Raw genomic sequence first — 24265 nt, forward strand, 5'->3', positions numbered from 1 at the left:
CCGGAACTAAGAAAGTTGTTAACTTCTTCACATAAACAGCCAAACTAATCAAATTCTCAAAAGAAAAATGGTCAGTTAGACCTGGCATCCTTGGCATGGTTTCACCTGACTTACATTCTGACGAACAAGTTACTTACCTTCGGTAACTATATATCTGTAAGAAACATTAGTTAGTTAGATTACTCACCTTAGAATATCCCCAGGCGTCAGGCTGGATCCGGAAAGATTTTTCGTCAGCAATACCATTGCGCGTCGCTAAGCGGCGTCTGTGGCTCTGCGTCCGTCGTCGTGGTCGCCGGGATGACGTCGTCGGAGTACTTAGACGCCGCCCTCGCGCGCTGACGTCAGTTCTTGTACATAGCTTTCCGCGCAAGGAACGCAGAGCCATGTGCCATGCAAGAGACCGACACTGGTGCCAAAAAATTCTAGGGCCCTGAAAGGGATGACCTCAACCCTAGATATCGGTTCGCAGAACGGGGAGGATGGGTGGGTCGGTGAGGAATCTAACTAACTAATGTTTCTTACAGATATATCGTTACCGAAGGTAAGTAATTTGTTCATCTGAAAGAAATACGTTAGTTAGATTTCTCACCTTAGAATAGATACCCCAGCAATACCAACCCCGGTGGTGGGCCTGCGAACCAAGATCACACCAGATAGTCCTGGAGAACAGAACGGCCAAAGAAGCCATCTCTCCGGACTTGGCTGAACAGGCAATAGTGTTTGGCAAACGTGTGCAGAGAGGCCCACGTTGCTGCCTGACAAATGTCCTGCAAGGGGACTCCCCGGCCCAGGGCAGTGGTCGCCGCTGTAGCCCGAGTGGAATGGGCCCTCAGCCCTACAGGAGGTTCCTTTTTAGCTAAGGAGTAACAGGCCTTGATACACAAAACAACCCACCGAGAGATGGTTCGCTTGTGCACCGCCCGCCCCTTCTTAGCGCCCACGTACCCAACAAAGAGTTGGTCGTCCACCCCCCTTCTTAGCGCCCACGTAGCCAACAAAGAGTTGGTCGTCCACCCGGAACTGTTTGGTGCGGTCGAGATAGAAGGACAGCGCTCGTTTTGGGTCCAGACGGTGGAGCCTCTCTTCCTCTTTCGAGGGATGCGGAGGCGGAAAGAAGGTGGGCAGCGTAACAGACTGTCCGATGTGAAAGGCAGTCACCACCTTAGGGAGAAAGGAAGGACGAGTCCTGAGAACAACTTTGTCCGGATGGACAGAAAGGAAAGGAGGTTTAGAAGAGAGAGCCTAGAGCTCACTCACCCTTCTAGCAGAGGTGATGGCAACCAGGAAAGCAGTTTTAAGCATCAACAGACAGGGGGACAATTATGAAGTGGCTCAAAGGGAGCGCACATTAGAAACGTCAATACCAGATTCAAATCCCACTGAGGCATTACGAAAGGGACAGGAGGAAACGTGAGTAATGCCCTTAAAGAATCAAGAAACAACAGGGGATTTGAAAAGAGAAGGCTGATCAGGAAGCCGTAAGAAAGCAGAAATAGCTGAAAGATATCCTTTAAGGGTGCCCAGAGCAGAGCCCTGCTGGGCCATAGAAAGAAGAAAGAGGAGAACCTCAGAAAGAGGGGCGGAAAGGGGATGTACAGCCTTTGCTGTGCACCATGCCACAAATTTGTTCCACCTACAGGCGTATACCGATTTTGTGGAGAGACGCCTGGCTGCCAGAATAACCTTACAGACTTCAGGAGGCAAGTCAAATGGCACCAACTGCCGCCGCTCAATCTCCACGCATGGAGGTGGAGGCTGGACAGGTTTGGGTGGCGGACCGTCCCCTGCTGCTGCAACAGAAGGTCCTCCTGAAGAGGCAGTCGTATCGGGGGATCGATCGACAGACTGAGTAGCTCGGGATACCAGTATCTTCGTGCCCAATCCGGAGCCACCAGGATGACTTGGGCCCGGTCGCGCCTGACCTTCTTCAGCATTCTGGGCAGCAGTGGTATAGGCGGAAAGGCGTACAACAGACCGCAACTCCACTCGCGACGAAAAGCGTCTCTGAGCGAGTGCCGCCTTGGAAACTCCAACGCGCAGAACTGCTGACATTGCGCGTTCTCTTCGGTGGCGAATAGATCTAACCAAGGCTCTCCCCACTGCCGAAAGAGGCCTTGCACCACGTTCGAGTTCAGACGCCATTCGTGATCCATCATGCACCGGTGGCTGAGTTAATTTGCTCTGGCGTTCAGAGAGCCCGCCAGATGTTGAACCACCAGGGTGATGCCCTGATGTTCCAGCCATGTCCAGAGGCGCAAAGCCTCCTGACCAAGGGTCCACGACCCCACCCCGCCCTGTTTGTTGCAGTACCACATGGCGGTGGTGTTGTCCGTGAACACCTGCACTACACTTCCCCGGACAGAGGGAAGAAATGCCTTCAGTGCAAGTCGGATTGCCCTTAGCTCCAGAAGGTTGATATGGAGCCGTGACTCTGCCAGAAACCAAAGCCTCTGATCTCCGCCTCTCCCATGTGGCCCCCCCCCATCCGAGGAGGGACGCATCCGTCACTACTACGTGCTCCGGTTGGGGTAGGGAGAGGGATCTGCCATTGACCCAATCGCGGTCCGTGAGCTGCAACTGTCTTGCAGTGCCCTCCGAGATCAAGACATGGTCGGACAGGTTGCCCCGATGCTGGGCCCACTGAAACTTCAGGTCCCACTGCAGAGCCCGCATCCGCCATCTGGCGTGATGCACCAACAGGATGCAGGAGGCCATCAGACCTAGAAGCCACAGCACCAACCTGACCCGGGATAGAGGCCGAAAGATGGGAATCAGAACCTGAATATCCCGGACCCGCTGTTCCGGAGGATAGGCCCGGAACTGCGCCAAGTCCAGAACCGCTCCGATGAAGAGGAGCTTCTGGGAGGGACTCAGATGCGACTTCGGCACATTGATGGAGAACCCCAGCAAATGCAAGAGGTCGGCCGTAGTCTGGAGGTGGGAGACGACTGCCTGGGGCGAGACCGCCTTCAACAACCAGTCGTCGAGATAGGGGAAGACTGGAACCCCTAATCTGCGCAGATGAGTTGCGACCACCGCCATCACTTTCGTGAACACCCGAGGGGCACTGGTCAGGCCGAAGAGGAGCACGGTAAACTGAAAATGCTCTTGGCCCACCGTGAACCGCAGGTAACGCTGGTGGGCCGGCAGGACGGGGATGTGGAAATAAGCGTCCTGCAAGTCCAACGCTACCATCTAGTCTCCAGGGTCTAGGGCAGCCAGAACCTGAGCTAAGGTGAGCATCTTGAACTTCTCCTTCCCGAGGAAGGCGCTGACGCTCCTGAGGTCCAAGATAGGGCGTAGGCCCCCATTGCCCTTCTTGGGAGCCCGAAAGTAGTGGGAATAACAACCACAACCTACTTCTGGACCAGGAACGCGCTCGATGGCCCCCTTGGCCAAGAGGGCCGTAACTTCCTCCTGCAGAAGTTGCAAGTGATCCCCCGAAATCCGGTGGCACTGCGGTGGCATGGCTGGAGGGGTCGCCTCGAAGGGCGGTGGCGCCGGGCCACGTTCCGGTCCACAGGAGGAACTGTGGAGGGCTTGGACCAGGTGCCCTTCAGAACGTCACTCAGTGCTTCATTGAACTGTAGCAGAGGCTCCGAGGAGCTTGCTGACGGTTGAAGCACTTCAGTGAGGAGATTAATCCTCACGGCCACCACAGGCAACTCTAGCCCGAGGGCTTCAGCCGCCTTGCGCAGCACCACAGAAAATGTAGCACCTTCCTCCGAAGCCACGGTCGGAGGAGAGATGAAGCCAGTGTCAGGGGAGGTGTCAAGACCACTGGCATCCCCCAGTTCGTCTGCCCAGTCCTGAGATAACTGGCCCTGCCGGGCCAGAAGGTCCTCAGACCCCTCCCAGTCGTCACCGTCATCCAATTCCTGGTATACAGGTGGAAGGATCGGAGCCGGACGGAAGATGAATCTGTCACCCATTGGCGTCGGATGCGGCGCCGGGCGCCGCCGCTCTGACACCGGGTCCGGACCAGGACTAAACCGGGGAACGGCATCGTCCGAAGGCGGCACCGGAGGAGTCTGCGCCGGCGGAGGGGTCGTGAGGTCGACCGGCGCCGACTGGGATCCAGGCCTGGATCCTCCGGGGGCCGGCGGCGCCGGGACCGGAGTCGACGACGGCGCCGGGGCCGGAGCCGCCGGCTCGCTAGGCTTCCCAGTCGAGCCTGCGGGGCCCGAAGGGGCGCCGGCAGGCGTCGACGGTGAAACCAGGTTCCTCATGGCCGCGAGGAAGTCCCGTCAGACCCAGGGACCGGAGGTTATGGGGTCGGACGGGACTCCTGAGGCTCCGACGGAGCCGCGCGGGTGGTGCCACCCGAACCCTCAGCCGAGTCACGCGACCGGCGAGGGGAGTCCGAAGAGTGATGTCACCTCTTCGACTTCTTGCTATGCTTCGACTTACCGGATCGCGAAGACTTCGACCCGACGAGCGGTGATGGCTGCGGCTCCGCGACCGGTCTCTCGACCTCCTCCTCGACAGGGACCTTGAGCGGCGCAGAGCCGACTGCCGGAACTCGAGCAGCTTGCGGGACCGCTCCCGCCTAGCCTTCGACATCAAGGCCCGGCAGTCGAGGCACGACTCGGCATCGTGGTCGGCCCCAAGGCAATAGAGGCACCGGCGGTGGTGATCTGTGACCGACATCAGTCGGTGACAGGTGTCACAAGCTTTGAAGCCAGGCATCCCTATCGAGGTCGACGAAGAATAGAACCAAAAGAGTTAAAAAATGTTTAGTCATAAAATGACTGAAAGGGTATGCTCTTCCCGGATCGGCGCTTACTGGCACGGAAAAAAGAACTGATGTCAGCGCGTGAGGGCGGCGTCTAAGTACTCAGACGACGTCATCCCGGCGATCACGACGGACGTGGAGCCGCAGACGACGCCTAGCGATGCGCAAGGGTATTGCTGACGAAAAATCTTTCCGGATCCAGCCTGACGCCTGGGGATATTCTAAGGTGAGGAATCTAACTAACGTGTTTCTTTCAGATTTTCTGTTTTTGCGGACTCAATCTGAGCACTTGACCACTGCTAACCAGTCCTAAAGTGCATGTGCTCTTCACTTAACACACAGTAACATTGGTTTATCCACAATTGGTATTTTCTGATTTACTTATAAGTCACTAACTAGTAAGTACCTAGGGCCTGTAAACCAAATGCTACAATGGGGCTTGCAGCACTGATTGTGCCACTCACTCAAGTAGCCCTTTAAACATGTCTCAGGCTTGCCACTGCAGAGCCTGTGTGTGCAATTTTAAACTGCCATGACTTCCTTTTTATCACATATAGGTCACCCCTAAGATAGGCCCTGAACAACCCATGGACAGGGTGCAGTGTGTTTAAAAAGTAGGATATGTACTTTTAAGTTTTACATGTCGTGGTAGTGAAATGACCTAACATTAGTTGTTCAGTACTGCAAGGCCCATCTCTCCCATGGAATAAACATTGGGATTGCCTTACTACATTTTATAAGAGTAATTTCCAATTGGGAAAAGATGGGACCCTCAAATCTGGTGTCTCTGGAATCTCAATTTAAAAACACAACTTATGGTGAAGTTGGTTTTCAAGTTGCCATTCTGAAACTGCTGCTTTTAGAAATTTGGCATTTTCCTATTGTAACCATTTGGTGTCTTCTGCCCGCCTATGGAATATCCATCTGGGATGAGTGACAGCTGGATGCCTACATTCCCTCTAGACAGCAACATACAAAGGAAGGGTAGGTGTGACTGAGTGGCCATCTGCATGCTGATCGGAAACAGCGCATTTCCCTGGACACCGACTGTACATCTTGACTTCTGCTTATTGAATTTTTGCCATATTGTTCTTGTTTCACTCATAAAAAATATTGACTAGGTTTCTAAACTGGTGTGGAGTTCTTTTGTGATATTTTCCCTGTGTTACTGTGTGTTCTGTGCACTAACACTTTACACAATGCCTCTTAGTTAAGCCTGACTGCTCTGTGTCAAGCTACCAGAGGATGAGCACAGGTTAATTTAGAGTGTGTTACTGACTAACCCTGACTAGGGCTGTGGTTCCTGCTTGACCAGGGTGCACACCTCTGCCAACCAGAAATCCAGTTTCTAACAGTCCAAACAAGAAATGCCACACAGCTTGAAAAGGGTGGCTTACGAATACTGGACATTTTAAGCTTCATGAACTATGCAATTTCCAGTCTTAACTAAATAGACAAGAAAACAAAAACAGTTTATTTGGTAGAATCAGGCAGTATCCCAAGCTTGGAATTCAGAGAAAATGTATTTTAGAAGTCTTATGGGATTCTAGGAACGGGAGTTGAAAGGAAAGTACTGTGCAACTGGGTACTATGATAGAAGGAGAGGTAGAGCTATACTGTGAAAATTTGTGAACAAACTAACTTTTTGGTGGGTGAAATGAAGGGGAAAGCCGAATCTTGAATGTTGTAAAGGGAACGAGGTGGATTTAGAGAGAAGTACCAACTACTGCACTTGAATGATGGAATGGTGTGATGGAAAACAATATTGGCAAAGTATTTGGGTTATAAGAGACTACTAGAGTGCTCAGAAAGGGCATATTCTGCTTGGGCTGGTACCTGAAAGCAAAGCTCCAGCACCTTTCTGAGAAGAAAGTATAAAGGTGTATGGATAAGTGACATTACCTGTCTGGTTGTAATGCATCCAATTAAGCATGATCTCAGGAGCTCGGTACCACCGAGTGGCAACATATCCTGTCATCTCATCATCTGTGAGCCGAGCAAGGCCAAAGTCTAGGATCTGTAGGGCAGAAACAAGAAAAATCTGAAATACAGGAAATAAATTACAGAACTAAAACATACTCACCTAGCTGCAGTGTGAAAGCCCGCAGAAATAAATACATTCATGGATGTCGGACTAGTATTTAAACTAGATAGAACTTTGTGCCCTCTCACTATTGGGAGCTAAACACCATCACACAGGCAACCTTCCCACCTTTATACATAGCCATGTGGTGACGCTTCTGAAAAAAAATATTTTTTTTTTTAAACGATCACAAAGGTTTTCCCATCTATACATGGAAACACCACTTCTGTTTTATTCACTGAGCAAACATTCAATGTAGAACATTAGTCTCTCAGCATACTCACCCAGGACAGATTTAACATGCACAATTAGAAACTTTATCCAAGGGCACCTCAACACTATTTAATCAGCCATGATTACAACTGAAAAACACTCATAAAGGGATGAATTCCCAATAAAGAGTGGTACACACTCTTAACAGTGAAGACTAACTGCGTATGAAAATGATACTGACTTAACAGTAGTTCTCTAGTCAGCATATTCTACAGAGAATTCGTAGCTACATTACTGGTACAGGGCATAAGTGTGTAAATGTTGCTCATGTCCTCCAATGCCATGATACCTAAAAAAAAAGCATCAATTACTAATGCTATTTAATTTTTTAGGTCTCGCCTAGGCAGCGCTTGCGCTGTCTCTTCGAGACATGCTGTATTCAGGATATGTGGATAAAGCTCCACTTATTTCCCACCCATCTTTTTAAATGGCTCCTGTCCCTCCCTTTGTAAATGTGGCTTTTCATTGATCATTACGCTTTGTAGTCACTCCATAGTGCCACCCAGTCTCTTTTTGAAACCTCCCATGAGGACACTCCTTGTTACTTGTGTAGTTACACCCTTAGTTTTAATTACAGCTCCAAGGCACTACTTTCTTAAAGGCCTCAAGACAGGACACTCACTTAGTCCTTTACTAGATTACCAGTGATTACTTTACTCGCTAGCACATCTCACTTTTATATTAGACCTTCTATAAATTTCCCTTCATCAGCTCCACATAAAGTACAACTGATCTGGAATTAAAGTAATCATTATTTTGTCACATTTCAAAGCTACTAGCTGTATACATGGACATAGCTATTTGAATGTCCTCGAGGTACTGTCTTGCATGCAATGCATTATGGGTAGGGTAGATTTACCATATCTTCAAAGTTTATGATGCTCACTAGGGACCTCTAGGCACAGCTTGTGCAACTACACCTAGACAAGCCATGCTGGTGCCTTGCTCACTAGGGACATCTAAGCGCAGCTTGCTGTACTGCACCTACCACATCTCATTTATATTAAACCTTCTATAAATTTCCCTTTATCAGCTCCACATAGAGTACAACCTAATCTGGAATAATATAATAATTATTTTGTCACATTTCAAAGCGTACTTAGTCATTGCTTATGAGAAGCAAAGCTGGCAGTACTGCGCCTCTTTTACTGCCAATCTTGCTGTTCTTAAGCAAGGACTATAAGCACAAAGTGCGTGTTTAGACAGCGCTTGTAGGTTTTTAAAACACATAAATAAAAGACATTGGCAATAGCTCAAATTCTCGAAATGCGAGACCTACTGCATTGCAAATGCTTGTTTTTAGTAGTATCCAGATTGAAGCTTCTTTCTGCTCGATTCCTGCAGCAAAATGGCCATGTGCACCAAGAAGGTCGTGATAGTGGGTAAATATGGTACCCGTTATGGTGCCTCGCTCGGAAAAATGGTGAAGAAAATTGAAATCAGTCAACATGTTAAATACACGTGTTCTGTCTGTGGCAAGACTAAGATGAAGAAAAAAGCTGTGGGAATGTGGCACTGTGATTCCTGTATGAAGATCGTTGCTAGGGGTGCCCTGGACTTACAACACCACATCTGCAGTGACCCTGAAACCTGCCATCAGAAGACTTAAGGAATTGAAAGACCAGTAGAAAGTTGCACCACCATCTGCGTGTGTTCATTTCTCTTTGTGCTCAATAAAATGTTAAGAGATTTAGGGACATGATTACGATTTTGGCAGACAGGTTACTCTGTCACAACGGTGACGGAAACCTGTCCGCTGGAATATAAATCTCATTATATCCAATGGGATTTATATTTCGGCGGACGGGATGGATATCGGTCACTGTTGTGACAGAGTAACCCATACGTCAAGATCGTAATCAAGCCCAAAGTATCCGGATTGAAAGTTGCCCCGTACTTAGCAATTGTAAAGGTGTGGGTCACACTCTGCCATTAAGAAGACAAGCTTTTGCATGTGCCTTAAATTCTCAATCGCGTAACAGAACTGAACTACAAAACAATTACCCACTATTAAATCTTATGTCCTTCCTCAGTTCTGTGTAGCACTTTACTACCTGTGTAACACTTCAGAGTATGTCAGTCGATTTCTGCACCTCATAAAAGACAATAATTAAGTAAAGAGAAGACCTTATTATGTAAAGTGTGGACAGTTCTAGAAAGCAATGGCACTAAATTATAATATCTCCAGTGTAGGTGACCAAAATAATGAGACCCACACTGAGCCCCACTGACTTGCTATTTTAAAGGATTTTCCAAAAGAGCCACTACTGAAGGGAGACAGACCCAGAAAAGACAATTTGATAATATATTTCAACTAATCAAGGTCCAAGTCCAAGTGAAAAGCCCAAGCATACGGTTGGTTGCATATAGCAAAATAAATCCACTGGGTCAGTACAAGAGATCAATCACTGTGTTGAGAAGTCTCAGCATAGGCATAAGCTGAATAGCCCCTTATTGCCTATAGGGTTTGGTTTGGAGGAGGCGTAATCATGCACCAAAGACCTAACAAATGTACGCGTTTTTGAAAGGATCTCTCAAAAAGGACAGGTATTTAGTTATGGCAACAGATAAGGCATGTATGAATTTCACACTGGATGATTACTTTGGGGTTTGCTTACAAATTCTTCAGCATATTAAAGTTGAAACATCAGTGCAAAACATATGCCTGCGTGCATAAAAACCTGAGTTTACAGAAAATTACGTCTGCAGATAGAACTTAACGAAGTCCTCTAGTATGGTGAATTTCCAATATTTTTTTAACAAAAGAAAAAATGGTGCAGTAGCTGTTGCAATGCAATATGCATGGCATACCCACACATTTTAATGACTTTAGATGTTATTAAATATTTATTTATGCAAAAGATAAGTGTGTAGTGAGGTTTGGAAAAGTATGGAAACCACCCCACATTTTAAGTTGGTGCAGATGAAGGTATTTTGTCACGAGAAAAAATAAATTTGCTATGAAGCCAACAAAATAAAAACTACGTGTTATGCAAATATACAAATATTTCAAAGTCTTTATTGACTTTTCACTTAATCTACAGAGTATGCAGAGTACATCTGGAAATCTGTGAAGATTTCCACACGTAGTATTGGGAAATGCTTGCAAATCCCTAAAACATTAGAAATATTCATACACGAATGTGAGGCACAGATTTCTGACCTTTTGCACTTTTTGAGAAATAGGCCTGACACTGATCATAGGAAAGAGAACCTAGAAGTGCCTTGTGCAGTATCTATGGCACGGATATTGATGGTTCAAAAAACGTAGAAATTTCTAATCACAATAAAAAAATTAAAAAAAGAATATTTTTCAGTCAAATGAGCAAACATTTCCAATAGCATGTAAATATACTCGCAGGTTTATGAAAAAAAACTGGATTGTGAAAATGAAAACAAGTATACATGTCTTCTATTTTACATAGCATATGTTTTAAATACAGTGTCAGCGATAACTACTACTGTAGTTTTGGTTTGGTCTCATTTGTCAAACATTTTCTGGATTGCTAATAACTTCAGAACAATTCGCCAAATCGGTACAAAACTTTCCAATCAAATAAAATTCAGCATGTGAAGTTTATTGAAGATTCATCCTGGAGGGAATGTTCAGAGATGTCAAAAAGTTGTGTTTCCACCTTAACCTCTGTGCGAAGGAGCGTCGAAACAGAGCCAGCAAATGATATATAAAATGATGTTCTAGAATCGTTTTATTTTTCATTTGCCGGCTCTGAGCCAGCTTGTGCAGGGAGAGTCGAGGCACTAGAGGAGGAGTGCTATATGCACTCCTGCGCATATGTATGTGGTCGGCTGTATCAGGGAGACTAAAACACACATGTTCATTTGGGTTTCTCCAGCCCGGCTGCACTGACCAGCCGAACCAGAGAAACCTCCATAGACCCCCTGGCCTGAGCAGAGTGTCTTTCCAGCCCGCTCTGGCCAATCCTTGCGCTGCTCTCCTATGAGAGCCGTGGGGGTTTGGATGGGAGTCTGTCCCAGAGGCTGCTGGCAGAGAAGTAGAAGCCCGACGCGGGAGGCGGCCGTCGGCTTCAGGTACATTTTTTAAATCTTAAAATATTATCTTACACCCTGTGCTCCCTCCAACCGCCCGACCCCCGTTGTTTGTGGCAGCCGCCATTGTTTGTGCTACAGCAAAAATACTGCTGCACTGAATTACAACAAACTTGGGATGTAACTAGAACCGTCCATAGAGCAGCGCCTTCTTTTGTTTGTTAGAAAATCATTTAGTAGTCTTTGAGATATTTGTATCACAAAAAGTAGTCAACGGGCTTCAAAAGCTAAAACACAGAATAATGTTTGTGCAACTTGCCCGATAACTTACAGACTCTACGTGCATCCAGAGACACTGAAAATGTAATGTTCCAAAATGTAACAAATAAGCATACCACATTCAACGAGGGAAAATAATTCAGGAATGATCTTTCTGTGGATACTCAATGTCAATAGCTGGCCTTGAGGGCAACGCAAAAACAGTCTCCTTTGTGCGTCAATATGGTGTGTTGCTTCAAGAAGAAATTCCAGAGTCAAGAATTGAGAAAGAGTGGGAATTACACTAAGGATAAGTTACTTACCTGTAATCCTAGTTCTCTTCCAGGGGTATCCTCATCAAAGTCATAAGCACTGAATATTCCCGCCCACGTGCGGGGACCCCGGAAATGATAAAATTATATATGAAAAACACATATAGACAGCTCTGTATATGTATAAACATATATTATTTTTTCCAAGCAAATGCAGCCCCCATAGTAGGCTAGACAATGTAGATATAAATATCCAATAACACACCATAGGTATAATAATACACCTAAATCTCTTTCTTTTTTTTTTTTTTTTTTTTAATGAGGTAAAACTCATGAGAATGAAAAGAAAACACTGTGCAAAACACAGATCCATAAAACATTGTTAGCCTGCAGGCTGCATTGCAATACAATACCATAGAGACTGAAAAGCCTTGTACAGGTAAAAACTGGCACCGTGCCTTTAAGGCAGCCCTGATTCCAATATCCCATCATGCCTCAGGGGTGACAGTTGGGTCAGTTGTTCTTTGCTGGACCGTAGTCCTAAACACAAAGATATACTTCTTCCATATTTAATAATACAGTCCTCTCATTTGCCTGGGGAGGCGGGTGGGTTGCTTATGACTTTGATGAGGATACCTCTGGAAGAGAACTAGGATTACAGGTAAGTAACTTATCCTTCTCTTCCAGGGGATCCTCACCAATAGTCATAAGCACTGAATAGAATAGCAAGCCCATCTTCCACCGCAGGCAAATGAGAACTGCACTATACATTGAAGATAACAACCGAAATAATCAGTTGTTGAACAGATTCCTCAAGGAGCCTTGCCCTACTTGAGTGTCTGCTCTGGTGTCCGAGTCCAGACAATAATTTCTCGTGAATGTATGGACAGATCTCCAAGTAGCTGCTTTACAGATCTCGGAGAGTGGGACATTATTGAGAAACGCAGCAGTAGCCGCTTTCCCTCGTGTGGAATGTGCCTTAGGTAGAGGCCACAACGGTTTCTGAGCTAATTGGTAAGCTAGTTTAATGCTTGACACAATCCATCTGCCAATAGAACGTTTAGATGCTGCAAAACCTGTACGGACAGCACCATAGTTCACAAACAGTTGGTCAGACTTTGACAGCCTTAGTTCTATCTAAGTAAAATTTGAGAACTCGTTTAACATCCAAAGAATGCAACGCCCTCTCAGCTGGCGAGGAGGGATTGGGAAAGAAAGTTGGTAGTTAGATAGACTGATTCACATGAAAATCGGACACCACCTTAGGTAAAAATGAAGGATGAGTTCTCATCACCACCCTATTAAGGTGAAAAACCGTATAGGGTTCTTTTGAGCAGAGGGCCTGTATTTCACTCACCCTACGTGCTGAGGTGATAGCTACCAAGAAGGCTGCTTTCCACGTAAGGTGCTGTAATGTAGCCTTATGTATGGGTTCAAAAGGTGGACTCATAAGCTTTGAAAGAACCAGATTCAGCTCCCAAGGAGGCGAGGGAGGCCTCACTGGGGGGTAAACCTTCTAGAGTCCCTGCAAAAAATCTTTTACCACTTGAATCTTAAAGAATGATTGTTGAGATGGAGAGAGCCTATAGGCCGTAATGGCCGCCAGGTGCACTTTGATGGAGGAGAATTTTAACCCCACCCTGGCTAAGTGAAGCAGATAGGGTAATATCACTTCCTCTTGACATTTAGTAGGATTATGATGATTTTGAATATACCAAAAATAAAATCTCTTCCACTTACAGAAGTATGAGTGTCTCGTAGAAGGCCTCCTAGCTTCCTTCAATATGGTCATACATTCCTGGGGAAGGTTTAAATGGCCATACTGGAGGACTTCAGGAGCCATGCTGTTAAGCTCAGAGAGGGAAGGTTGGGATGGTAAATCCTCCCCTGCATCTTGGTTAGCAAGTCCGGCCTGCACGGCAGACGCTTGTGTGGCCGGATCGATAGGTGAAGGAGATCTAGGTACCACCACTGCCTCGGCCAGTCCGGTGCTACTAGGATCATCTTGGTGGTCGAGCATTGCAGCTTGGTCACCACTTTCGGGATTAGCGGGAGAGGAGGAAAGGTGTACACAAATGTCATTGACCAGTCGATCAAAAGGGCATTCCCCAGAGGCCCTGGTCGATAGTACCTTGAGGCGAAGCCTTGGCATTTTGTGTTGTTTTCGTCCGCGAAGAGGTCTACCTGCGGACGGCCCCACTCCTCGAAAATGTCCTCTAGCACTTCGTCGTTGAGAACCCAGTCCTCTGGGTCTTGAAAATGCCGACTGAGTGAGTCCGCTTGAACGTTGAGCTCGCCTGGCAGGTGCACCGCCGTTATGGAAATGTTCCTTGCCAGGATCCATCGCCACAGGGATTGAGCCTCCAGCGAGAGCGTCCTGGAACGAGTACTTCCCTGCTTGTTCAGGTAGTACATTGTGGTGGTATTGTCCGTTTGTACTAGAATGGAACTCGTCCTGATTGAGGGCAGGAACGCTTTGAGGGCTAGGTGGACTGCCCTGAGCTCCAGCATGTTGATGTGATACAGCTGTTTGCTGCTGGACCAAAGCCCCTGAGTCTGCAGGGATCCCAAGTGCGCACCCCAACCCTGCAGCGATGCATCGGTGATCAACGTCTATGATGAGGGTTCTTAATGAAAAGGAATCCCCACCTGAAGATTGAGTGGTTTTAACCACCACTTGATTGACTGCCTGGCCGCTGATGAAAGACAGACTTTTTCCTCCCACAGGGAATTCTTTTGGTTCCATTTGTCCTCCAGATCTTGTTGGAGAGGACGCATCCGCAATCTGGCGATGGGCACTAGGAATATGCAAGATGCCATGGCCCCTAGCAGAGATGATAATCGGCCGCGCTGTAGACAGACTGTTGGCTATAATCTGCCTGCCTTTTTGGGCAAGGGATAACCGTCTCTCCTCCGAAGGAAACACTTTTTCTACTGCGGAGTCTATAATTGCTCCTAGGTAGTGAATCCTCTGCGTTGGTGTGAAGGTGGATTTCTTGTAGTTCACCCTGAGTCCCAATCGGTGGCACAAAATCAGGCAGCGTGTCAGCTGTGAGTTTACACTCTGAGGCGATGGACCTTTGAGTAACCAATCGTCTAGATAGGGATAGACGAAGACTCCTGCGCGCCTCACACTCGAGGAGCTGATTTCAGGCCAAATGGTAGAACCTTGAATTGGTAGTGAGAGGTCCCCACTACGAATCTTAGAAATTTCCGATGACTCTGGAAGATGGGAACATGAAAGTACGCGTCTTGCAGGTCCAGCGAGCCCATCCAATCGCCTCGACGGAGATGTGGATATATTTGGTGAAGCGCAAGCATGCAAAACTTTTCCCTTCTGATATGCTTGTTGAGTGTTCGTAAGTCCAAGATGGGCTGGAACTCTGCTTTTGTATTTCTTTTTTGAATTAGATATTATCTGGAGTAGACTCCTTTCCCTCTCTGCGCCCTGGGAACTCTTTCTATTGCTGATTTGAGCAGAAGGGTCGCCCCTTCTTCTCTTAGCATCTTGAGTTGATGAGATGAATGTACAGGGTGGATCGAGGGAGGGGGACTCAGGAAACGAAGCGAGTATCCATGTCGCAGTATATTTAGAACCCACTTGTCTTTGGTGATGGATTGCCACTCTTGAAGATGTTGTGCAATACTTCCTCCCACCGGAGCGATGGACGGCATTGGAGGAAGCGATCGCTCATTGCTTTCCTTGAGCCTTGTTTCCGCCGCTGGACTGGCGGTTATTTCCACGTCCCCTAGATGATCTGCGGGACTGGAATTGCTGCTTTTTCTGCCCTTGCTGGTCTTGATTTTTCTGCCAGTGAGGGGTTTGAACCCTCTGTTGGTAGCTACGCCTGTCGGTTCCCCTACGACGACGGAATTCTTTTCGTTTCTCTAGCCCCACGGCTTTCATGGTCTCCAGTTCTGATTTCATGCGAGCCATCTCGTCATCCGTATGTGAACCGAAAAGCGAGCTCCCAGAGAAAGGCAGATTCAAAATTATTGCTTGTGCTTCAGGCTTCAGAGCCGTTAGCCTTAGCCAAGATGATCTTCTGGCGGAAATCCCATGAGCATAAGAGTGCGCTGCCAGCGTTGCTCCATCCGCTGATGCACTTTTCACCTGATTTGAGACTAGACTGCCCTCTTGCAATATCTCCTCAAAGTCCTTTCTATCTTCAGGAGGAACTTTTTCTATAAATCTTTGAAGAGAGTCCCAGAGTGATCTGTCGTAGCGCCCCAGAAGCGCTGAGGCACTGGCCACTTTTATGCCGGAGGCCGCCGACCCACATACTCTTCTCCCCCAAGAGTCTTGTGTCTTACTTTCCTTATCCGGCGGCACTGTGGATGACAAAGCCACTGAGTGAGATTTTCTGGCTGCAGCAGTGATCACAGAGTCCGGTGGAGGGTCCGCCTTGAGAAAAAGAGGATCCTCCGGGGCTGGACGATATTTTTTAAGTATTCGTGCCGGAGCTGATTTGATAGTAGCCGGCGTGAGGAAGATATCCATGACTGGTTTAAGCAACCCAGGGATCAGAGGCAACAGTGGACGAGACGCCGCCCGTTCGTGAAGGGTCTCAAAGATGACAGAGGAAGTGGTTTCCTGAACAGGCATTGGAATGTTTAATTTTGCCGCTCCTCTGCACAAAACATCTTGGAAGGTGCTAATGTCATCCACTGGCGAAACTCTAGATGGTGGCGTATCTGAGAGTGTGGGTGAATAATCTCTTCTGGACGACTGGCTTGACGAAGAGGATGTAGGAGACCTACGTCGTCTTCTCTCCGATCCCACAGACTCTCTCCTGCGAGAGGTGGACCTGGATCGTCTCCTGGGCGAACGTGAGCCCCGTTGATATTCTCTTCCTCGAGAATGGGAACTTGCTGGTCTTAACGGCTGAACCAGATTCCTCAACCTTGTTAAGGAAATACTAACCGCCTGTGCCATAGAAGTTTCCTGAGGCAGTACTCTGCTGGGGCTTGACTCAGAGTATGACTCTCCTCCTGTCTTAATGGTCTCGTCGGCGTTCTCACTTGAGGGCTCTTTTCTACTGGAAGAGCTGGAGAGAAACTCCTCACCTCTGGCGATCCGGATCTTGAAATAGACAAAGAAGATCCTGAGCCTTCTGAGGCTGAAGGTGAAATTGAAATAGGTCGAGATGAACCATGTTCCGATGTGGTATAAATCAGTCTATGTGGAGATTTGCGTCTCAACACTGGTTTGAACGTCGATCGAATTTGTTACGTTTCGCGGTACTCCCCCGCGGAGGACCGTCTCGACGGTGATACGCCTATCACCGGAGATCTGGACTTCGACGCCGAGTGGATAACCGGCGATGTGTCCTGCCTTGACGTCGAGAGCATTGTCGTCGACGCCGATCGATGTTTTCTTGACGTCGAAGTTGCCGACAACGAACTAATGCATTTCGCCGCCGGATCGAGTGTCGACGTAGATTTTCTCTTTGAAGCATGACTCTCCCTGGACTCCTCACCTCTCAACGACGATCCCGCCGCTGGAGTCTTTGACGCCGAGCCCGACGCCGATGGAGAACACACAGGGATCAGCTGCTTCGACGTCGACCGTTCAGAAAGGCCATAAAGCCTAATTCTCTCTCTCTCTTTCAAAGTCCTCTTTGAAAGATCCTTGCAGTGATGACAGGACGCAGGAGAGTGTAAATCCGGTAGACAAACGATACACACATCGTGTGTGTCTGAAGAAGCCTTCTCTTTGCCACAGGATGGACAGGGCATGAACAAAGAAGGCATTTTTCTGACAGAAAAAAGTTCTTAAATCTTGTCAGAAAACACAGGAAATCTGCTTCCCCAACAGGATAAATTAAGAGGAAGCAAAAAAGTCACTAGAAAAGTAACAATTCTTGACTAGAAAGTAAAAAATGAAGAGAGTTGAATTCCAGGGTCCTGACTAAAGGAGCCGGAAAGAACAACTGACCCAACTGTCACCCCTGAGGCATGATGGGATATTGGAATCAGGGCTGCCTTAAAGGCATGGTGCCAGTTTTTACCTGTACAAGGCTTTTCAGTCTCTATGGTATTGTATTGCAATGCAGCCTGCAGGCTAACAATGTTTTATGGATCTGTGTTTTGCACAGTGTTTTCTTTTCTTTCTCATGAGTTTTACCTCATTAAAAAAAAGAAAAAAAAGAAAGAAAGAGATTTAGGTTTATTATTATACCTATGGTGTGTTATTGGATATTTATATCTACATTGTCTAGCCTACTATGGGGGCTGCATTTGCTTGGAAAAAAATAATATATATTTATACATATACAGAGCTGTATATATATGTGTGTTTTTCATATATAATTTTATCATTTCCGGGGTCCCCGCACGTGGGCGGGAATATTCAGTGCTTATGACTATTGATGAGGATCCCCTGGAAGAGAAAAGCATCTACAAAATTATTGCAATGAAAAAACCTTCCAAAGACCACAGGCAAAAACACACAGATGATGTGGAAAACATTTTTGGAGAAAGAGCATGGAGCAGCCTGGAAAGAATTGGAGCATAAACCAGTGTCTGAGAGCGAGCAACAAGCACACTAGCAAAGCTGTGATGCATTGAGCATCCATTTCAAGCTTCCTTTTATAGAAGGATACCTAAAAGTAATTCTAGCAACACAAAAGATCTGAAATGCTGCCATCTTGCTTTGAGATTCTGTTTGGGCAAAATACCAGATTCTCTACCTATACCAACCAAAAATCCAGGGCTGGATTCTCAATGTCAAATTCCTTATAACAAAATGGATACTTCCAGTAAGTAAATTTTGCTTATCATTGTAATTTCTCCAACCCTTTGGTATTTGGTCTGTAATCGTTGCACATACTTAGTTTTAGAGTTTTTCCATATCCTCTGAGACGGAGACAAAGTTGACAAGACTAAGAGAAATAGCAGTGCATGAAAACTAACTTGGGGCCTTCGAGGAATGAGCTCTTATACATTCAGGAGACTCCTTCTTGGCATGACCATAGAAGACCATTATACACAGCACAATACAGCAGGAAATTGTCCCCGCCAGAATCACCACGTTTTTCCTGGACCCAGTGTAACCTAGGAAAGGTTTATCATCAATCCTGTATCCATGAGTCATATTAGCGTAAAAACTGAGGGCCTTGCAAAGATCCAGGTGGTGCAGTCTCTCCTCTTCTTTGGGCAATGGGGAGGTGGGCAAAATGTCGATCAGTAATGCACAAACCCGCATGAAAAGGGGTGACCACCTTCAGCAGTAAGGAAATCTTGATCCAAAAGACCGGTTTGACCTGAAAACAATTGGCAATGGGACAACGAGCAAACAAAGCCTGCAGCTTCCTAATGTGTCAAGTTGAGGTAATGGCAATCAAGAATCTAATCTGTCAAGTTGAGGTAATGGCAATCAAGAGACCAGACAACTGTGCATGGACTGGAAGTTCGAACCCATCAAGAATGCGAGTACCAAAATAAGATCCCACCGAGGTATGAGAAAGGGGAGAACAAATGGATCAACCCCTTCAGAAAGCACATACTAAAAATAGGAAACTTTAAGGAGAACTCCTGATGTGGTACACAAAGAAAAGCTGAAAGGGACAACAGGTAACATTTAACAGTGCCCATAGCATACCTTGCAGGGACAAGGAAAGCACAGCATTTCATATAAAAATGCCTTTAAAAATCAACATCAAGAATAAACAGATTTGATAGAGGGGTGACAAGCTCATAAAATTACATTCACCACCTCCACAGGCAAGTTAAAAGAAATCCTGGCATAAAGATAGAAGCTTGACGGGAACCTGCCCCTTCCATTGCAAGAGGAGGTCTGCCCTTAACCGAAGAACATCACACAGGGAAATGCAGAGTAGGTGCGAGTACCACACAGTCTCCAGTCCAGCATGATCCAGATCTGCAACAATTCAGACCCAACTTCTTCACAACCCGAGGAATCACAGGGATAAAGTGGTTGCCGGCACCATCATAGATAGTGAGGGTGGCAAACCAACTGGCAATGGCCTTCATCAGTAGAAGATGTTTGGTTTAAAGCTGACACAAAGTGTCAACAGGTGGTTGAGCAGGTCCATGGACACTAGAGATGGATCATTTGGCTTCTTGGGGCCCAAAGACATACTAGAGAGAGCCAGGATGAGGGCCTGCATAACTCGGAGGAAAGCCACAATCTGTGCAGTGCCAGTACAACAGCTCAAATTCCTGGAAGGTAGTAAGGGCCTCAGGGCCTACAACCAGCTGCATCTCCCCAAGGCTGACTCCGAGGCCAGAGTCGGGAAACAAACCTGCTAACTGGAAGATCTACCCCTCGAGCAGCAGCTGAAAATTCTCTCTTCAGATGTTTCTTCCAAAACTTGTTTTTGGAAGTGGCCCGCTTCAGGGATCTGATTTGTTGAATGTGAGTCAGTGCCAGAGGCTGAGGTGGTCTGGATAAGCACCAGAGATTGATTTGGCATATGTTTTGGGCTCACGACTTGATGAACTTCATCTGCTGCTCCTTGACGACATTATCAAGGCCACATTTGTTACACTGCCTGGATTCGTGCTCGGGCACTAGACACCACAGGCTAACACTGCAGTGGTTTCTAGAGCGACACCTGACTGTGAGGGGATCATGGTTTAACTCCTAAAATTTGGGAGGGGGGTGGGCTGCACCACCCACACCCTTACTCAAAAAACAAACACTGCAAAAGATGCATTTTGAAAGAAATGTTTCAAAAGCACATCTCCTGATCTGTGTCAACAGTGTGGAACAAAAAAAGGGTACGGACACCAGTGTGTTGGGGTTGCACCTTATACTTCTCCATGATGTCATATCCCAGTGAAACTGGAGAGGGCAGCATAGTTATTTCAACACTATGTGTCCGTTCCGATGCCTAGAAGATATTAAAGAGAAGAGGAATCTAGCGCTAGCCATATCCATCAGAAATACTCATAAATGTGCACTCAAATAGCTGTGTATTACACCAGACACTTCTATCACACAACCACACAACTATGTTCATAATTTTCATACGCCAATAGACCAGCACCATAAACCTAAATTATTACCATCACATGACCACACAGACACCAACATACATCCTTACACACCATTGTACACGAATACAAGAATCTTAATGCATCAAACACAGACAGTAGTGAACACTCACAACAATTACAACACAGCAATACACACCCCAATAAACGTCAAAACAACAACCGCCATAGACCCACACAGCCACCATTAATGTTATACAGAAAAAAACTACTTGCCATTCAGTAACAATATATCTGATGTATACTCTATCATTACATTGATTAATTACATTATGAACATCCTGTAGGTATCTGACTCGATACAGAAAACCTCTACCGCAACAACAGCTCTCCGGCACAGTCATGTAGCACCAAGAACTTCAACATGGCTCCATCCATCTTGGATATGATAACATCAAACTACTTATAGCATTGACTGCTACACTGGAGTCATTTCCCCCTCAATGTTTTCCATACCCCATGGAGGTGTTTAGAGGAACCGAAAGAGATTTCACAACAGTGACAAAATAGCAGAAGCACTCTCGCATACTCTTGAATCTTATACTCAGCGCTAATTCATCAGGGGATGAGAGGAGCAGTGAAGAATCTATGAGAGGATGTAGTATCCTCAAGAAATATAATGATCCTATAACAAAAGTATTCAACTACTATATCAAATCTAACTCAGCTACCCCAGACATGATGGAATCCACCCCAGTACTGCTTCTTAAAACTGGCAAAGACCCAGGGGCGTGTTGGTCTTATAGACTGACTGCTTTGCTAAGCAGCCAGTTTAAAGTTTTCAGCAAAATTCACACAAAAAGGACAAACGTATATGCGTTGTGGTAATTTCGCATTACAAAGTGGGCTTTTTCTGATACAGCGAGACAGGTGGTGATGTTACATTGTCCCTTAATATGATAGAAAAAGCCTCTAGAAACAGCACCCAGCTACTACTCCTCTCGCTCAATGCTAAGAAGGCGTGGATTGGGAATTTCCGAACAATACATTATTAATATGGTTCAATAAGAAAACTCAGGTTGCCAAGAATATTTTTTACAGACCCATTGACTTACAATGATTGGGAGCCCCAGAATCAGACAGATATATAAGTAACACATTCGACATTTGCTCTAGATTGGTTCTCTGCCATTAAAGACAGACAATGGTACTGGCTACAAAAAGAAGTAAGCAAAATACCATTAAATTAACCATCGCACCGAGGAACCCTACAAAACATCCGTTAAAACAAAAATAAAAATCACACTATTCATTGGAACAATGCAGCGAGAGCACAGAAAATCACAAGCGATCTGTTTACTAAGTGTGCTGGGGGTGTGGCAGTGTTGAGAACTTTTGGACATAAGTCATGCCCCTTATAAAAGATATAGCAAATATTCAACTACAGATGAATACCCTCATGGGACTGCAGGTGGATGCGATGAAGAGGGAACATATCCTCTCTCAACGCAAACAGGCAAACTAATTATACAACTTCTGAAATGGAAAGCCCCAGACCAACACACACCAGGCTTGCGGTGAGCCAAAGTTTGAAATTCATATCTAATGGAGAGGCTAACATCCATACCTAGAGATAAAGTGCTGACATTTGAATTAATAAGGAAGCCTTTCCAGACATATCAAAAGACAGCCCACAGCTCATTTCAGTTCTTCACTTACACTTTGGATGGCCACCTTGAGTGAACAACGCCAAAAATCTACAACATTTGGCAAATAGTTTTAGTTCTCCCAAACTCTGTAGCTAACCATCAACATGTTTAAGCTGTATTTGAATAAGTATTATTTGGGGAATAGGAGTTGCTATCCCATCCCCAACTCTACTGTTCTTTCTCACTGTATTACCCAGAATAATACCAAGCATTGACAGGGGGAAAAAACTTCATGTAAAGTTGTTTTTAAAAAAAGTATTTGTTTACCGGAATTGGACTGTGATCTTTAAAACTACACAGCGAACACACTTAATTTTCCCAAAATCAGCACTTTTAATGTCTTTAGTAACTCCACAACTATTGGATAGATTTGCATGCAGCACAAACTGAGCTAAACTGATCTAAACTGTATCCTCATTTAAAGTCTGATTTAAATATAGCCTGTGCTCAATCAGAAAATGAAACAATTCTGTATGCAATCTTAGTAAATGAAAGCCCTCACCGATGACTCTTGACCCCTTTAACTAATCTGCACCAATTATAAATTAGAAAATCTAAAGAGGATGCACACACGTCAAAAGTTATGAACCAAGCATAACACATTGTGAGATCTTATGATCAGTGTGCTATGGAAAATACAATAAGGCCCCGCAATGTGCGCACAAAAGAGAATACAGACAAGCCTGCAACATCATACAGGATCCTGAAAAAACACTATTATTGCAGAGCAACTTGTTAATATTCTACATTTTGTGGAATAAAGCCATGAGTTATGTGTGCCAGCACCTCACCTTCAGCTCACAGTCCTCGTTTACTGCCAGATTACTCGGCTTTAGGTCCTAGAAAGATAAGCAGAGAGAATAAGATAATAAGAGACAACCTGGAAGTATCCAAGAATGCATAACTCTACAGCTGCTTACAAGCTACAGAAAATACAGTAGCAGGTCCCCGAATGCTTGCACGGGACACAGACCTCACAAACTCAATAGATGCCTCAAATACTCACCAGGTTCTCACAATGCCATACCCTCCAATGTGGCTGTGACACTTAGTGCCTTTACATGTTAACACAAACATGCACCCCAACTCTTAATTGTGCAAACAAACCTACAATTGTTAGGATCACGTTGGTCCAATATACATTTGAGCATCTAATAGATTTATAGTCCCTGGGCCCTTCCAAGCTTGAGGTACAGGTATATGCCTTTTATTTTGGCCCATGCATTTTTTAAAGTATCATGCTGGTAGCATATGTGAGCTTCTGCATACTTGCCACACCTAGATGCTTCAACACAAAATCGCTCATGCTAAATATCATTGGCCAGGAGGGTCACATGACACAAAGATACATAAACCCTCATGCTCTCAATCTGATCCTTCAAAATTATCTGCAACAGAAATTATATTTTCATGAGGATCCCTTAAATTCATGCATGAAGAGGAAGCAGAAAATCAGAAATTCAATCATGCAAACCTACCCTATGGATGATATCAGCCGAATGTATATACTGTGGAGAAAAATGAAAATTAGCATTAAATGAGGCAGATTTGCAACAAACAAATACCTATTGCCCCCTCCCGCTCCAATATGATTTCTCAATCCCTTAGCTATCCCTCGAAATCACAAAACAGCTAATGGACAGATGTCACACCCCACATGGAGAGAAAGAGACATTACATTGGAAGCTAAACATCTTGATGTTACCCCCGACAACCACTGAGACACCCGCCCCCACGACCACCATCCGCACCAACCGCCTGCTCTCCTGGACCAACATCAACGACGACGACACCATCAAGATCATGAACACCATCCACTCCGGATCTCCGTCAGACCCCTGCCCACACATCTTCAACAAAGCCAGCACCGCCATCGCACCCCATCTCCGGAAAGCCATCAACATCTCCTTCGAGACAGCAACCTTCACGGAGAGCTGGAAGCACACCGAAATCAACACCCTAC

The 24265-nt window shown here is 46.0% G+C and overlaps 1 protein-coding gene and 1 pseudogene across 2 annotated transcripts in view; one reads left to right on the forward strand and one right to left on the reverse strand.

Moving 5' to 3' along the window:
* The window catches only part of MAPK14 (mitogen-activated protein kinase 14), a 789257-nt gene that overhangs the window by 259952 nt on the left and 505040 nt on the right, over positions 1-24265 (reverse strand). For both annotated transcript variants that reach the window (XM_085651061.1, XM_085651059.1), the window contains exons 5-7: positions 23781-23810; positions 23094-23141; positions 6641-6755 (exon numbers count right to left, since the gene is read on the reverse strand). In XM_085651061.1, the coding sequence (XP_085507187.1) occupies positions 6641-6755; positions 23094-23141; positions 23781-23810 (193 nt within the window). The remainder of the gene's footprint in view (positions 1-6640; positions 6756-23093; positions 23142-23780; positions 23811-24265) is intronic.
* On the forward strand, positions 8443-8726 carry LOC146871413 (large ribosomal subunit protein eL43 pseudogene; annotated as a pseudogene).

The sequence above is a fragment of the Triturus cristatus genome, chromosome 1_1 (assembly GCF_964204655.1).
Source record: "Triturus cristatus chromosome 1_1, aTriCri1.1, whole genome shotgun sequence".
Classification (NCBI taxonomy): Eukaryota; Metazoa; Chordata; class Amphibia; order Caudata; family Salamandridae; genus Triturus; species Triturus cristatus.